The sequence below is a fragment of the Mobula birostris genome, chromosome 12 (assembly GCF_030028105.1).
Source record: "Mobula birostris isolate sMobBir1 chromosome 12, sMobBir1.hap1, whole genome shotgun sequence".
Lineage (NCBI taxonomy): Eukaryota > Metazoa > Chordata > Chondrichthyes > Myliobatiformes > Myliobatidae > Mobula > Mobula birostris.
The window spans coordinates 78,095,108-78,111,389 of record NC_092381.1 but is presented as its reverse complement, the minus strand read 5'-3'; the positions used below and the strand labels follow the sequence as shown (position 1 = coordinate 78,111,389).

At 41.7% G+C, this 16,282-nt stretch overlaps 1 protein-coding gene across 3 annotated transcripts in view; it reads right to left on the bottom strand.

Annotated features, from left to right (window-relative positions):
* The window catches only part of kcnt2a (potassium channel, subfamily T, member 2a), a 976,808-nt gene that overhangs the window by 447,892 nt on the left and 512,634 nt on the right, over positions 1-16,282 (bottom strand). For 2 of the 3 annotated variants that reach the window (XM_072274729.1, XM_072274730.1), the window contains exons 15-16: positions 6,260-6,409; positions 1,307-1,536 (exon numbers count right to left, since the gene is read on the bottom strand). In XM_072274729.1, the coding sequence (XP_072130830.1) occupies positions 1,307-1,536; positions 6,260-6,409 (380 nt within the window). The remainder of the gene's footprint in view (positions 1-1,306; positions 1,537-6,259; positions 6,410-16,282) is intronic. The other variant, XM_072274731.1, reaches the window with a different exon arrangement.

The window sequence follows — 16,282 nt, the reverse complement described above, 5'->3', positions numbered from 1 at the left end:
TTGCAACCAAAGTTCTCCCGTTGAATGCACATAAAGTGCAATTTTTACGTTGTGGAATTTCAAGTGGCAGCAAGTACATTTCTGGAATAAATATCCTGGGGACTATTACAGAAAATACCTCCAAATTAAAGATTAGGTTTAGCTTTATTTTTCACATGAACATCAAGACATAGAATGAAATGTGTCATTTTGCATCAATGACCAGCACAGTCCGAGGATTGTGCTGAGGACAACCCGTAAGTGTCACAGCGCTTCTGATGCAACATAGCATGCCCATAACTTACTAACCCTAACCGTATATCTTTGGAATGATGGAGGAAACCCCTGTGGTCACGGGAAGAACATACAAACTCCTTACAGAGAGCAGCAGGAATGGAACCCTGATCAGTGACCCTGGCACAGGAATGGGATGGGTTACTCACTAGTACATGTTTGATGTGAAAGGATTTTGCTATATAATATGCCGTCAGGAAGTTAAACCTTACTTTAACTTGTATATTATAATGAACTCAAAGGTTAAACAGTAGCTCCTACACCTAATAAAGTGGCCACTGAGTGTATGTTCATGAACTTCTGCTACTGTAGCCCATCCACATCAAGGTCCAACATGGTGTACATTCAGGGATGCTCTTCTGCACAGCACTGTTGTAACATGTGGTTATTTTAGTTACTGTCATCTGCCTGTCAGCTTGAACTTGTCTGGCCATTCTCCTTGGACTTCTGACACTGACAAGGCATTTTCTCCCCCACAGAACTACTGCTCATCGGATGTCTTTTTTTCTGGGTTTCTTTTGCACCATTCTCTGTAAACTCTAGAGACCATTGTGCAACCAAATCCCAGGAGATCAGCAGTTTCTGAAATACTCAAACCACCCCATCTGGCACCAAAAATTATTCCACAGTCAAAGTCACTTAGATCGTATTTTTTACCCATTCTGATGTTTGGTCTGAACAACAACTGAACCTCTTGACCATGTCTGCATGTTTTTATGCATTGAGTTGCTGCCAGATGATTGGCTAATTAGATATTTGCATTAACGAGTAGGTGTACTGGTGCACCTAATAAGATGACCATTGGGTGTATTCATGATTGTAAACTGACTCATACCATGGCATCCAGCAAATAGCAAGCAAAAATATTCTCTAATTGCCCAATTGCTACCCTTGCAGAAAGCAGTTCTCTGGCATAGTATGTGGATCAAACTTTCCTAATCTGTTTACTTCACAACCAGCCATTCCCCACAGGAGTTTAGAACTTGCAGATAATAATAAATCAGCAGAGGATTGATGTGATTGTTATGCTTACCCATACTAGCAATGATGCTGTGAACAGGTAATCTGGAAGCTCCGTGATACATAGTATTTGATATACTATTTATGCATTGTTCATTTTGCTTAATAAATGCTGAGTTTTCTTCCTTGGTAATGTTAATATAAAAACAGATATCTGTAGAACTCATGATATATTGAGGACCAGGATTAAGTAAAATATTTTTGTTTTCTTCTCTCTTTACAGCAATTAGACAGGCTCCGTACCTGAAATTGACCAGAAAAAGGAGGTTGAAGAGGTTGAATTCTTTATTGGATTCATGGACACAATGTTTTACTTATAATGAAATGTGAATTTTAAATAAAAGCAGAAAATACTGGAAGCACCACAGTCAGTCAGAGGTTTTGGCCTGAAACATGACCTTGATTATCTCTTTATAGATGCTGTCTGAGTTTTCTGGTATTTCTTGTTCTTGTTTCCGATTTCCAGCATCTGAGGTTTCTTTTGATTTGACTTTGTTTCTTCACCTGGTTACTTTTACTGTTTTCTCTGAAATTACTGGAACAGCCCCAATAGTAACTTTACACACAGACAAAACTTGAATGCAAATACATCAAATATAAAAGGCTAAGAACTCATGTGAAGTGGAGAAGAGAAATTCAAGTGCAGCCTAAAAGGCCTTGGATCCACTTGTCTAAACAAATCGCAACCAAAACAAAGGCCTCAGTCACAAGTTATCAGATACTGCAGGTTTTCATGTTTAAAGTATATCACCAGTTTCTTCCTTCCTGGGGCTGGTTTCTAGAGGAGTGGTGAAGGACACTCAAAGCACAGTGAATGAGTGGACCGGTTAGGACATGGAAGGCTGGAGTTGACTGTGCAGGCCAGCTAAAACGACTGGGTGAGGGGTCACTATTGGCAAGAACAGTACTGGTCAGAGGAAAGAGGTACAAGGGGAAACCAGGGAGGTCAGCATGAAACTACAGGAGAAGAAGGATCAGAAACAAAGGTTGGTTTGAGAGAAGGAGTATCAGAGGAGGCAGAGATCAAGGAGGCCAATGGAAAATCAGTGCTGAAGTGCAGGAGTGAAAATAGTTGAAGAACGTCAGGTAGCCCAAGGAAAATGCGGTTTAAGTTTTCTTCAGTGCTTCAAGGAGATCACCATACAGAGAATGATGTCGCTCTGTGCAGATCCGAGAGGAAAATTGCAAGGGATCATGGGTGGAAGTGCCCATATGAATTCTATAATTAATGTGGCTTGATGGGAAATGGCTGCAAATGTAATTTACTCCATGTTCTATCAATTTTAGATCCCCAAGTCGTAAAAAAGTGAGCATATTGTATTTGAATTTCTGAGCAAATATGATTGATATAAGCAGATAATTTTATTGGGAGTAGTTGTGAGAATTACAGTGATGAATCATTTGTGATGGATTTAAATATTTCCTTGGACAATTTTGGCTGATCACAGTTACATTAGGAACACTTACCATGAGTAGATTAGTATTTGCACTGGCCATCAATTTTGAGGATAAATTAAGGCATAGAAAAAAATATATATTTATAGCCAATTAACCTACTAACCCACATAATCCCCAGAATACTGGAGAAAACTGGTTTGTTGGAACTGTGAGGCAAAAGCACTTTTAAGTTCTGCCTCCCTGTGGAAACAAACACATTCTATGAGCTGTGCAACTGTGCCACCCATATCTTTTGACTCTCTTTTCATGCAACTTGGAGTGATGTTTTAGTGCAGGCTGAAGCCAGACATCTCCTGCAACACACCTTTGATCATGTGTCTGTTAGTGACTTCTTGTGAGATCCATTTGGCTTTTGAAATGGTACAGTTAAGTATAGGGTCAAAGGGCCGTGCAAGGCTTCAGGTGTTCCAGTCCCAGTGGATGAGAAACTGATTTCCTTGGAAGTCATAGCATCACAGTAAACAGATAAAGGAACGTCCACCATGTGCAGGGTGCTGAGTTTGACATGTGACTCCAAAGATATACCATAATAACGCAAATATGTCCACACTGGATCAATAGTAAAGAACTGTACAGACCATGGTGGCCAAAGGATGTATACATTAGAATGCTGTTTCTGGACAACAGTTCAGCATTCAACACCATAATTCCCCCCAGACTTGACAGGAAGCTCAGAGACTTCGGCCTGCACCCTGCCTTCCTGTTGGATCTCCGACAGGTAGTTAGAATGGGCTCCCTCACTTCTGTCCCTCTGACCCTCAACACAGGTGCACCCCAGGGTTGTGGCCTGAGACCCCTCCTCCACTCCCTCTACACCCACGACTGCGCTGCCACACACAGCTCCAATCTGCTGATCCATTATGCAGATGACATGACTTTGATTGGCCTTATTTCTAGCAGTGACGAGACAGCCTACAGAGGAGAGGGTGACACCCTGACACAATGGTACCAAGATAACAACCTCTCCCTCAACGTCCAAAAAAAACAAAAGAGCTGATTGTGGATTACAGCAGGAACGGAGACAGGCTCGCCCCGATCAACGTCAATGACTCTGTAGTTGAGGGAGTGAGTAGTTTCAAGTTCCTCGGTATACACATCACCGATGACCTCACCCGGACTGTACACACCGGCTGTGTGGCAAAAAAAACACAGCAGTGTCTCTTCCACCTCAGGCGACTGAAGAAGTTCAGCATGGGCTCCCAAATCCTCAAAGCCTTCTACAGGGGCACCATTGAGAGCATCCTGACTGGCTGCATCACTGCCTGGTATGGGAACTGTACCAACCTTGATCACTGGGCACTGCAGAGAGTGGTACAGACAGCCCAGCTCATCTGAGGATGTGAATTTCCCTCCACTGAGGACAGTTATAGCATCAGGTGCAGAAGGAAGGCCTGGAAGATCATCAGGGACACCAGTCACCCCAACCATAAACTGTTTCAGCTGCTTCTGTCTAGCAAATGCTACCACAGCGTTAAAGCCAGGATCAACGGGCTAAAGGACAGCTTCTTTCTACAAGCCATTGGACTTTTAAATTCACATGTCTGTGCATTGCTACAGAGTCATAAAGCAAAAATTTTTACTCCCTTTCATCGTGGGATGGATGTAAGATTTAAATAAATTCTAACTCTAATTCTGACTCCTAACTCCCCTCTCTGTACCCAAATCCATCCTTACAAACCTACAGCAAACAATTAAAGACATGTCTGTACACTGCAACAGAGTCATAATGCAAAGATTTTTACTCCATCATGTTGTGGGATGGATGTAAGATATAAATAAATAAATAGGTAGATAGATAGATAACTAGTGTATGTCAATGGACAAAATTAATCTCCAAAATACTACTGGTGATGCTGTCCATTCCCAGACCAGGTTGGATCTGGTCATCACCTTGGCAGGTTTTTTTTACATGGTTTCATAAGGTTAATATATGGTCCAGCTTCATATTGAGAAAGGTCAGATTGGGGTCAGATTGGGTTCACCCCACCACAGATGGTTATTTTAGGAGTGTGCTTAGTGTTTATTATCAAGAGGGAATGTAGTTTTGAGGTGGTGTGTATGAATGATCTAGAAATATTCCTGCATCAGGATAGAAGCCACTTTTCAAGATGGACTACATCTTTGCTGGCTGCAACGGCAGGGCTTTGCAATCCTAATTGTAAGTTTGCACACTTATCACTGAAAAGCTTTCCTCACCTAGACTAAAGATTTCAAAACCTTGTCATAGACCACTGATAAGAAACCACAGCACAATAACAGAAATCACCCATACTGATGTATCACTTACATAAATTATCCAAACTGACATATAACTAACCACTGCTCGGTATGTTCTATAACAGGTACAATGTCCCGATGCAAACCAGATAGAAAATGATCTCCATAGATATACGTACTGTATGCAAGTTGCAAAGACTGGAACACTTCCTTTCTATCATTATTCTACAACAGTGTAAGAGTTACATCATAGTTTTAGGATTGTATTATTTAAGAAATGGCAAAATCTTCATGAAGTTATATATAGAGTGACGCTCTGGGGGAGGTGGGGAGGCGTGATCGACAGCCTGCCCCTGCATTTCTAACGACCAGCATTGTTTACTGTTCTTGTGTTAAAATGCTTTTGTGGGATTATGGTGGGAAGTTCCAGTTCATTTATTGTTATATTTTAGCTTGGGTTATACGGCTATTTGCTTGTGTATTTGTGGTCACCCTGATTGTAACCGGGGTGTGTGATGGTCACCTCCCCCGTCGGTGTGAGACTGGTTGAGTTCACTCTCCAGGTCATGGTGTCCAGTCTGTTTTGTGTCATCACAATAAAACGGTTGTTGAGTTCAACGAGCTTCCTCGTCTGTCATTATGGACCAAATGCTTGCCACTAAATACATATATACAAAAGTTGCAATTTTGCCAGCCAGAGGTTAGCTAATGCGAATTCCTCAGCACTTTGGAAATCCGTAAAAGTAATTGGACAAAGAGTCATTGTCATCCTTATGAGCCACATCGTATGATGTGGGCAATTTTGGTCTTTCATTTGTCTTAAATCTGGGAAGTTCTAATAAGCTCTTCAAAACTTTTACTTGTCCACCCCTTGATGTAACTCATGAATGTCATGCTCTACTGACCACAACTTTTTCTTCCATCAATCTTTCCTGTCGCTGCAAGGTGTTTGAGCTTCTCTTTCCTCAGTAATTTCCCAGAAATTTCAGCTGCCATTTCCTGATTGATGATATCAACTCTTCTTATTTTGGCTTTTCACAACACCTTTTCCTTTTTTTATTTGTATTATTCAAAAATACGCATTTGAATGAATAAGAACTAATTGCTGTTAAATCTGGTTAACTCAGATTTCTAACATTTAAAGGTAAAACAGTATTATTTTACTCAAGTGCATATACAATTCAATACTTTAAGTATCACCAGCAGGAAAATTTAAAAAATTGTGAGTCAATACAACCGCTGAGCTAATAATCCAAGATGATTTAAAAATTAGGATTTAAAAAATTCTTACTTTTTATGTGCATGAAAGGAAGTATAGGTAAAGCTCTTGCCCTCATATTCGGCAAAAAATGTGCTGTCTTCCATTTTAATGTGATAGACTTCATTGGCTGAGCATTTGCCATACATCTTCTGCCACTGCTCGTGTGTTTGGTGGCCATCTCTGGGAAAAAAATAACACAACATCAAAAGTGACTGGATGTAGTTATTATAATCAATTAGATGTCAGTTACAGTTTATTGATACATTATGAACATATATTTCACCTGTTTATGGTCTGTTTTGTTCCAGTTAGTTGTCTAAATGCCTCCCACGGTGCTGATCTGAAAATAATCAAATGAGGTCTATCAGTCTACTTCTGATATTTGTTCATCTAAACTGAATGGAACTACATAATAATTATCAAAAGAACAATTCAGATTATCAATCACACTTTAAAAGACACGTTAACACTTCTAATTATAATTCAATAAACAACATATGATTTGCACACAACTATCCACCAAAAACCACATTAGGTTGATGCAACAGATAATGATGCTGCCTCAGAACTCCAGAGACCTACATACAGTCCTGACCTCCAATGCTGTGAGGTGTTTGTGGATTCTCCCTCTGAATATATGAATTTCCCAAGGCACTCCAATTTCCCCTCTACATGGTAAATATGTGTTAATTGGCAGGTTGATGAGTTACTGTAAATTGCTCCTGGTATACAGAGGCTGGAAGGAGAATTATAATGGAGTTTATGGAAATGCAAGAGAGAATAAATTGCAGGGAAAATAATTGGGAAATAGGAGTGAAGGTAGTGCTCTAAGAGCCAGAATAAACTTGAAGGGCTAAATAGTCTCTTGCTATGTCATAATAGAAGACATTACTTATTTTCATGTGTTTTCATTATAATATTCTATTTTTCCACAATCAGCAGAAATTACTGATTTATAATTTTGTATTACCCGAACAGTAGATATCTGTTTTCAATCCAAAATAACAGCTCTGTTGCAAAGTGGTCAAGGGCAACAAGATTTTGTTTTAGCTGTGATGCTCACACCCATAGCTTCAATTTTTGCAATAGCTTGCTAGTAATACCATGAACAAACAAACAAACTGTTGCACTACAATCCGAAATGATTTAACAGCAAAGTAATGAACACAATTATTTAGTGTTTACAGGACAGAAGCATCCAAGCTTTTTGCCACCCTTCTTTATCATACTGTATCACAAACTGTTTCCAAAATGATTCCAAGTTCTTCAACATGACCAAGTACACCTTCACTTCACATATATTAGCTTTAGTGAGAGAGTATCAATTTGCTGTTCCCTTCACTTAATTGCTTATATATAGTGGAATGATAGGAATTATATGCAATGTTCTGCAGTTGGTTGTACATTGCTGAAAAGCAACAAGCTGACCAATCTCAACACTGACCCACAAAGAAATTGTTCCCTTATTTCATGCAATTTCCTTGGGAAACTGGATGAATATTAGTGTTAAATACTAATCATTTAATATTAACAGTGTTGCTTAAGGGGTGAATGTTGGCCAGGAAATAAGTAGAATCTAATGCTGCTCTTTGAGCAGTGGCATTTTTTATGTCCAGTTGACCAGACAAATGTGGATTAATGTTACATCCAAAGGCCTGTATTTCTGCAGCATTCCTTGGCACTATACTAATGGTATTCAATGTTGATTTTTCAAATGCAGACTTTTTCAAAACATAGAAATTCAATTTTTCCTTGTTTGCTTTAATTAAATGCACATACAAAGTGGTGATTTCATATTGTATTCCACTTCAGAATATCGTTCCTACTGAAGTCTATGAGGTTCCAAGTAAAGGCACTGCTGCTGCTTCATATGCAGGTTCAGCATTAACAATTAATGCTAAATTCAGCTGTTCATCACCACAACCATGTTGTGATCACAACTGCCCAGCATCTCATGTTATACACAACACAATTCCACGATATCTACTCACACAATTTCCATGTAACAAACTGGGGTAGTGGAGGTATAATTTGTCCATCTGTGCATATCACCCCATCCTTGACTAAGCTGTTCCACCGTGAACACGATCTGTTATGAATCAACATGATGCTTTCAGATCAGGTCATGCACAGCACACACCTCCGCCGCTCTGCTCAGGTGTGTTTCTGGGGTACAGGGGCTAGCGACCCTTGTGCCTGTTCTATCTACTTGCTATGAGTTATAAATCTAAGCCTCAAATGGATGAATCTAAACAGAAACGACCCACGCCTACCCATCGACTACGTGAAAAGGAACTGCGAATCAGGAGGTAAACATATGTGGACTTCGATCAAATATAGGTGAACTTGCCAACCTGTGCACTGAAGAGAAACCTCCCATCATTATTGTTGTTGAAACATTCCTTGACCCATCAGTCCCAGGTGGAGTGGACTGCATAACCATCCCTGGTTACTCAATGTGTTGCCGCAGAGATTGGGAGGGAACATCAGGAGGTGGCATTGCTGTTTACTGTTTGGAGGGTATTGCGATACACCATAGCCCTAGAAGAGATCCGAAAGACCTTGAACTCATGTGGTTCACCATGGCTCTTCAATCACAGAAACTACTAATTGTCTACCGATCTCCTAGTGCCAACAATGACGTCCTCAAATACCTGGACAGTAACACCTTCCCCAAGTTGACAGAGTTCAGTGCACAGTCTGTGATGTTTATAGGGGACTTCAACATCCATCACCAAGACTGGCTGGGCAGCTGAACGACTGACAATGCTGGCCGGCGCACATTACAACTAGCTGATAGTCTTGGTCTGCAGCAGATTGTGTCAGACCCAACAAGGGGGGGAGTATATCCTTGATCTTGTTATGACGGACCCACCCGCTAAGGCAACAACTATGGCTTGTGGCTTCTTCAGACCAGAACCCCGCGCTAGTGAAGTTGGATGTTCCAGTTTACCGTGACCAGCCATACAAGAGGAAAGTCTGGTGTTACAACAAAGCCAACTTTTGGGATATGCGTGGTCGTCTTTCATCAACTGACTGGTCTAGAATTCTCAAAGACAAGGACCCTGAGAAGGCTTGCACCAAGCTTACAGAAGTTATCAGTGAGGCCATGGACATTCACATTCTCAGCAAAATTGTTACTAAGAAGACTGGTGATAAAGTATGGCTTGGTGACAAGTGTAGACGAGCAGCAAAGAAGAAATGTCGTCTCTACCACCATCTAAAGAAGTGCAACACCCCTGCTAATAAGGAGAAGTTTGCACAGGCTAGGCAGTCATACAATCAAGCAGAGAGACAGGCCAGAAGAAACCATAATATCAAATTCAAAAATGACTTAACCAGTGGTAACCTTAGCAGCAAGAAGTGGTGGAATGTTGTGAACTCCCTCTCTGGAAGAACAGGCCACTCTGACATCCCTGTCATTGAGCACAATGGGTCTGTACATACAACAGCAAAGCATAAGGCCAAGGTTTTCTGTCGGGATTTTGCAGATAAATGTCAGCTCATAAATGCTAATGTCCAGCCACTAGATGTCAAGCAGCTTACTACCACCTCGCTGAACAAAATCATCTTCAAACCTAAAGACATCAGGAAAATTTGACAATAGCTTCAGCCTGATAAAGCATCTGACCCTGACCAGATTCCAACTAGGGTCTAAAAGGAATGCAGTGCAGAACTTGCAAGTCCTCTTGGCCACCTCTTCCAGCTATGCCTCTCGAGTGGTGTATTCCCAGAACAATAGAAAATAGCATCAGTAACTCCAGTACACAAGCAGGATTCCAGAGCTGATCCTACAAATTACCGCCCCATATCCTTACTCAGTATCATCAGCAAGTTAATGGAAGCAGCAGTCTACAAACAAATTCAGAACTACTTACTCTGTAACAACTTAATTTCAAGTAGGCAGTATGGATTTAGACCAGATCACAGTACAGCCGATCTCCTCACCACCTTATCTCAAACTTGGAAAACCTTCTTAGACAAAGGTGGAGAAGTGTTTGTCATAGCCCTGGATATCAAAGGAGTATCTGACAAGGTCTGGCATAATGGACTCTGTGTTAAGCTGAGATCCAAAGGAATATCTGGAATGCTGCTTAGATGGCTGCAGAGCTACCTTCATGGACGGATCATCAAAGTTGTTATCTCTGGTCAGGCCTCTGATCCTTCAACCATCAATGTATCTGTACCACAGGGATCAATACATGGGCCACTTCTGTTTTCCACCTTCATTGACGACTTGGTTGATGCATGCAGTAACGAGCTATACCTGTATGCTGATGTCTCCACACTATTTGCACCAATTAGAGCAGGAGAGAGTAATACAGTGGCAGCAGGCCTGAATAGGGATCTTGACAGGATGAAAGCCTGGGCAGACGACTGGGCAGACCTGGATCTGGGCCATACCCTCCAAATATCCTGACCTGCCTCTCATTTTTTCGCATTACCTTACTTTCCCTTTTCTATTTTCTATTTATGATTTATAATTTAAATTTTTACTATTTACTATCCATTTGTACTCCGGGAGCGCGAAGCACAGAATCAAATATTGCTGTGATGATTGTACGCTCGAGTACAGGGGTCCCCAACCCTTTTTGCTCTGCGGACCGGTTTAATATTGACAATATTCTTGCGGACCGGCCAACCTGGGGTGTGTGTGTGTGGGGGGGGTAGGGTTACCAATGGACAAGAGTAGCAGTCAAATACGTTGTATTTACCCCCAGAAGACTACAATGACCATGAAGCCTTGCGTGGGCACCAGTGCGCATGCGTGTACGTGCCGATTTCTTTTGGATTCTGTTTGAGGGGGGGGTGTAATCACAACCGGAATATAGGTGATAAGTGGCTAATACACTCAATTTCGTTTCTAAAAGGGTTTATCTACTGAATTTAATATTAAGCACACAGCGCATATTTTTCCTCGTGTGAATATAGTGATAAGTCAGACTATTATTTAGATGGGGACAGAATTCAAAATGCAGAGATGCAAAGGGACTTGGGAGTCCTTGTGCAGGATACCCTGAATGTTAACCTGCAGGTTGAGTCGATAGTGAAGGTGGCGAATGCAATATTGGCATAGAGGTATAGAATATAAGAGCAGGGATGTGATGTTGAGACTCTATAAGGCACTCATGAGACCACACTTTTGGAGAGTTGTGTGCAGTTTTGTGCTCCTTATTTTAGAAAGGATATTCTGACATTGGAGAGGGTTCAGAGAAGATTCACGAGAATGATTCCAGGAGTGAAAGGGTTACCGTATGAGGAACGTCTGGTAGCTCTTGTGCTGTATTCCCTGGAGTTCAGGATAATGAGGGGAGATCTCAGAAACATTTCATATGTTAAAAGGCTTGAACAGATTAGATATAGCAAAGTTATTTCCCATGGTAGGGGAGTCCAGGACAAGAGGGCACAACTTTAGGATTGAAGGACGTCCACTTGGAACAGAGATGCAGAGAAATTACTTTAGTCGGAGGGTGGTAAATCTGTGGAATTTGTTGTCACGAGCAGCTGTGGAGGCCAAGTCATTGGGTGCATTTAAGGCAGAGAAAGATAGGTCCTTGATTAGCCAGGGCATCAAAGGGAATGGAGAGAATGTAGGGGAATAAGGATGACTGGAAGTATTGTATCAGCCTATAATTGAATGGCGAAGCAGACACAATGGGCCAAATGGCCCGCTTCTGCTCCTGTATCTTATAAGTCAATTATCAGGGGAGGACAGGGGAGCTTGAAGTAAGTGTTGAACGAACTTCCAGTAGAAGTGGTTCGATATTATCATATAAAGAAACATTGTATAGGTATATGGACAGGAAAGGAATGGAGGGTTGTGGGCTGAGTGCAGGTCGGTGGGACTGGGTGAGAGTTGCATTCAGCACGGACTAGGAGGGCAGAGATGGCCTGTTTCCGTGCTGTAATTGTTATATGGTTATATGGTTATGTAAGTCAATAGCATCATAACATTTTAAGTAACATTTGGATATTAAACGCACAACACATATTTTCCCCATATGAACAAATCATTGCAACACACCAATATCGCTGAATCAGTGGGAGCCCTGGGCTTGTTTCTTTGCAACAAGATGGTCCTATCGAGGGGTGCCGGGAGACAGTGATACTCGAGCGGGGTTTCTTATGTACAGTCTATTCCACAATTTAGTTTTCGTTGCATTCATTGCAGAAAGCTCCGCTTCGCAGAAAAATTTTGGAAATGGAAGCAACGTTTTCAGTGCTTTCATGGCTATCTCAGGATATTTAGCCTTGACTTAGATCCAGAATGCCGGCAGAGATGTTATGTCAAACATACTTTTCATCCCGTCGTCATTTGCAAGCTCAAGGAGTTGATCTCCTTCCCGTGCTGACACGGATGACGCGCGGGTAATGACCTCGCATGCGTTCAAGCTCAACAGTGGGTGTGACAGGGAATGAAGAAAGGTGCAGCTGACTCGTATCGCCAAATCATATCGTTTCCTCGCGGCCCAGTAGCGCACGCTTTGCGGCCCGGTGGTTGGGGACCGCTGCTCTAGTATAAATTGTTTGGCAACAATAAAGTAAAGTAAATGAATGTCACCTTTGAGCCTACTAAGTGCGAGGCGATGGTGAGGAATCCATTTAACCCCAATCTGTATTTTGGGAACTGCAAGCTGGATTTAAAGAAGGAGCTAGTAATCTTTGATGTTAATATTGACAGCAAGTTGGTGGGGGACAAACACCTTTCCATTATTTCAAACAAGGCTGGACAAAGGCTTGGAGCTCTGCGGAAAGTAGCATCTAAACTAGACAAAGTGGGCAGAGCCATGGTTTACAAAGCCCAGGTACAAAGTATCATGGAGTATGCCTGCTTATCATGGATGAATGCCTCACAGAGTGTCCTCAGCCAGCTTGATTACACTCAAAGAAAGGTTCTCAGGATTATAGGTGTAGATGAAGCCACAGCTCATGAGAAGCTAGCCATCAGTAGCTTACTCCACAGACAAGTTGCAGCAGCTACTGTGCTATACAAAATGCACACCAGTCACATTCCTGCAGACCTTCACGCCATGCTGCCTTCATCTTATGAGAGATGGCGCACCACACGATCAAGTTTATCTATGCCTGCTCATGCTGTTTCATGCTGATGCGAGAACCCACACACAGGATAGAAGCTTCCTTCACTGTGCTTTCAGAATTTGGAACAGCCTTCCAGATGCTGTGGTTGGAAACATCTGGAATGATGGGGTCCAAGCCTTCAAGAGTCGAGTGCACAAACACCTATCATCTCTGGGAGGGAAGTCACATGCTTCTTCATAAGCTATCATGAAGCGGACCAGGCTGGCAATGCTCGGTTGTTGGTAGGTAGGATTAATACTTGACTTTCAAGAGCACTTGTGAGTTATGTTCCAGCTGGACTTAGTCCTTAAACTGTTGGAGAACAGTGCGGAAAGAACAGGTGCTGTTTTCTGCCGGTAGGGATTAGTTTTTAGTTCCAAGTGCTCCCGCCACGTTTTGTCACCCTGCAATCTTATCCTTCAATCTCTTTGAATTATGGAGGACAGCATGTGTATAAATGTCTCTCTCCAGCAGACTTCATCATGATCATCATGACTCCAGTATTTTTACTATTTTTTAATGTTTCTTAATTGTACATATGATTTTTTTGTGTTCTATCGCTGAGCAGCAGTGAACCATCTGATTGGCCTATCAGAGTTCTCTTTGGGAACTAGTTGACTTGATCGGCATTTCTGATCTGGCTATTGTTCACAATTGCACTTAATAAAAGAAAACTAGGGCAGGCTTGCCCTGTTACCTTATCCTTTATGTCATTGACCATTTTCCTTCCCGCTGTCTCAGCATTTGTAAGCACAGGCCAGCATGTCTATGACATTGGCAGTGACTGCAACCTTTTGTTCCTCAGCCTTGGTATACCAAAGCTTGAACAAAACAAGTGTCCAAAACTTCAAATATATGAACTACGTCGGAAAAATTTACAATGGCAGAATATCTGATATATTATCCATACAGCAAATGCTTAGATTTTGATTTTATCATGAACACACATTTAATAGCTTTGTCACACTTGATTAAATATAACAAATTTTTGTTGTCTGATGTGTCTTAGTTTGAACCTTCCACTTAGCCCATTTTCAATTTTCAATCACACAAAAACAATCTTTTAGTTTAGGAGATATTGCTGTTACAACCTTGCCCAACAAAGATATCTCCAGCTCCAGATTCAAATTTATAATCCACATTGTTAACTTATTTTTCACTTAATTCATTTTGCCATTCATAAGTGCAGATATAAGTTTAATGTCATCAAGAATTATCTACGGCAGGTCTTCCCAATCTGGGGTTCACGGACCACTTGCTTAATGGTATTGGTCTATGGTATTAAAAAAAAGGCTGGGAATCTATGATCTAATGGTTTATGTGGATTTTTTTATAATTACTTTAAAATTTGACTATTACCTGGAAGAAATTAGGAAGGGAAAAAGGGGTCATGAAATTTCCTTGGCAAGTAAAAGTAAGGAAAATTCCAGGACATTAAATATCAGTTACAAGAGCATAGGCAAGGAAAGAGAGTGTTCCCTTAGGGCAGGGGTTCCCAACCTTATTATGCTATGGACCAATACCATTAAACAAAGGGTTTACGGATCCCAAGTTGGAAGCCTTGCCTTAGGGAAACAAGAGGTGGTTTCCTGTGGAGACAGGCGAAGTAGGTAAACTTCTAAATGATTATCTATCCATATTCATCAAGAAGAAATCATGGAAGAATGTCAATTCAGGGAGGGTATGTGGGAAAATCTGACTCAGGTCAGCATTTTGGTGGAGGAAGTATTTGATTTCTTAGGACAGGGGTCCCCAACTTTTTTTGCAGTGCAGACCGGTTTCATGTTGACAATATTCTTGCGGACCAGCGGACCGGCTGACTGGGGGTGCAGGGGGGGGCGGGATGGTTGCCAATGGACAAGAGTAGCAGTCAAATACGTTGTGTTTACCCAGAGAAAGACTACAATGACCATAAAGTCTTGCGCGGGCACCAGTGTGTATGCATTATTTGCGCATGCGCGCTCGTGTCAATTATTTTTCTACAAATCGTTTTTGGCGATTCTGTTCAGAGGGGGGTGTTAATCACAACTGGAGTATCGGTGATAAGTGGCTAATACAATCAATTTTGTTTCTAAAAGGCTTTATCTAACGAATTTAATATTAAACACACAGCGCATATTTTCCTCGCATAAATATAGTGATAAGTCAATTATCAGGGGAGGACAGGGGAGCTTGAAGTAAATGTTGAACAAACTTCCAATAGAAGTGGTAGAGGCAGGTTTGATATTATCATTTAAACAAAAATCGGATAGGCATATGCACAGGAAAGGAATGGAGGGTTATGGGCTGAGTGCAGGTCGGTGGGACTAGGTGAGAGTAGCGTTCGGCACGGACTAGAAGGGCAGAGATGGCCTGTTTCTGTGCTGTAATTGTTATATGGTTATATAAGTCAATAGCATCATAACATTTTAAGTAACGTTTGGATATTAAACACACAGCACATATTTTCCCCATATGAACATATAAAATCATTGCAACACACCAATATCGCTGAATCAGTGGGAGCCCTGGGCTTGCTTTCCTGCAACAAGACGGTCCTATCGAGGGGTGATGGGGGACAGCGATACTCGAACGGGGTTCCTTATGTCCAGTCTAATCCGCAATTTAGTTTTTGTTACATTCATCGCAGAGATATGTTGGAAATGGAAGCTATGTTTTCGGTGCTTCCGTGGCTATCTCAGGATATTGAGCCTTGACTTTGATCCAGAATGCCGGCAGAGATGTTATGTCAAACAGACTTTTCAGCTCGCCGTCATTTGCAAGCTCGAGGAGTTGAGCTCCTTCCCGCGCTGAAATGGATGACACTTGGGTAATGGCTAAACAGTGCGTGACAGGGAATGAGGAAACGTGCAGCTGACTCAGATCGCCAAATCATATCGTTTCCTCGCGGCCCGGTAGCGCATGCTCTGCGGCCCAGTCCTGGTCCGCGGCCCGATGGTTGGGGACCACTGTCTTAGGACATATAAAGATTGT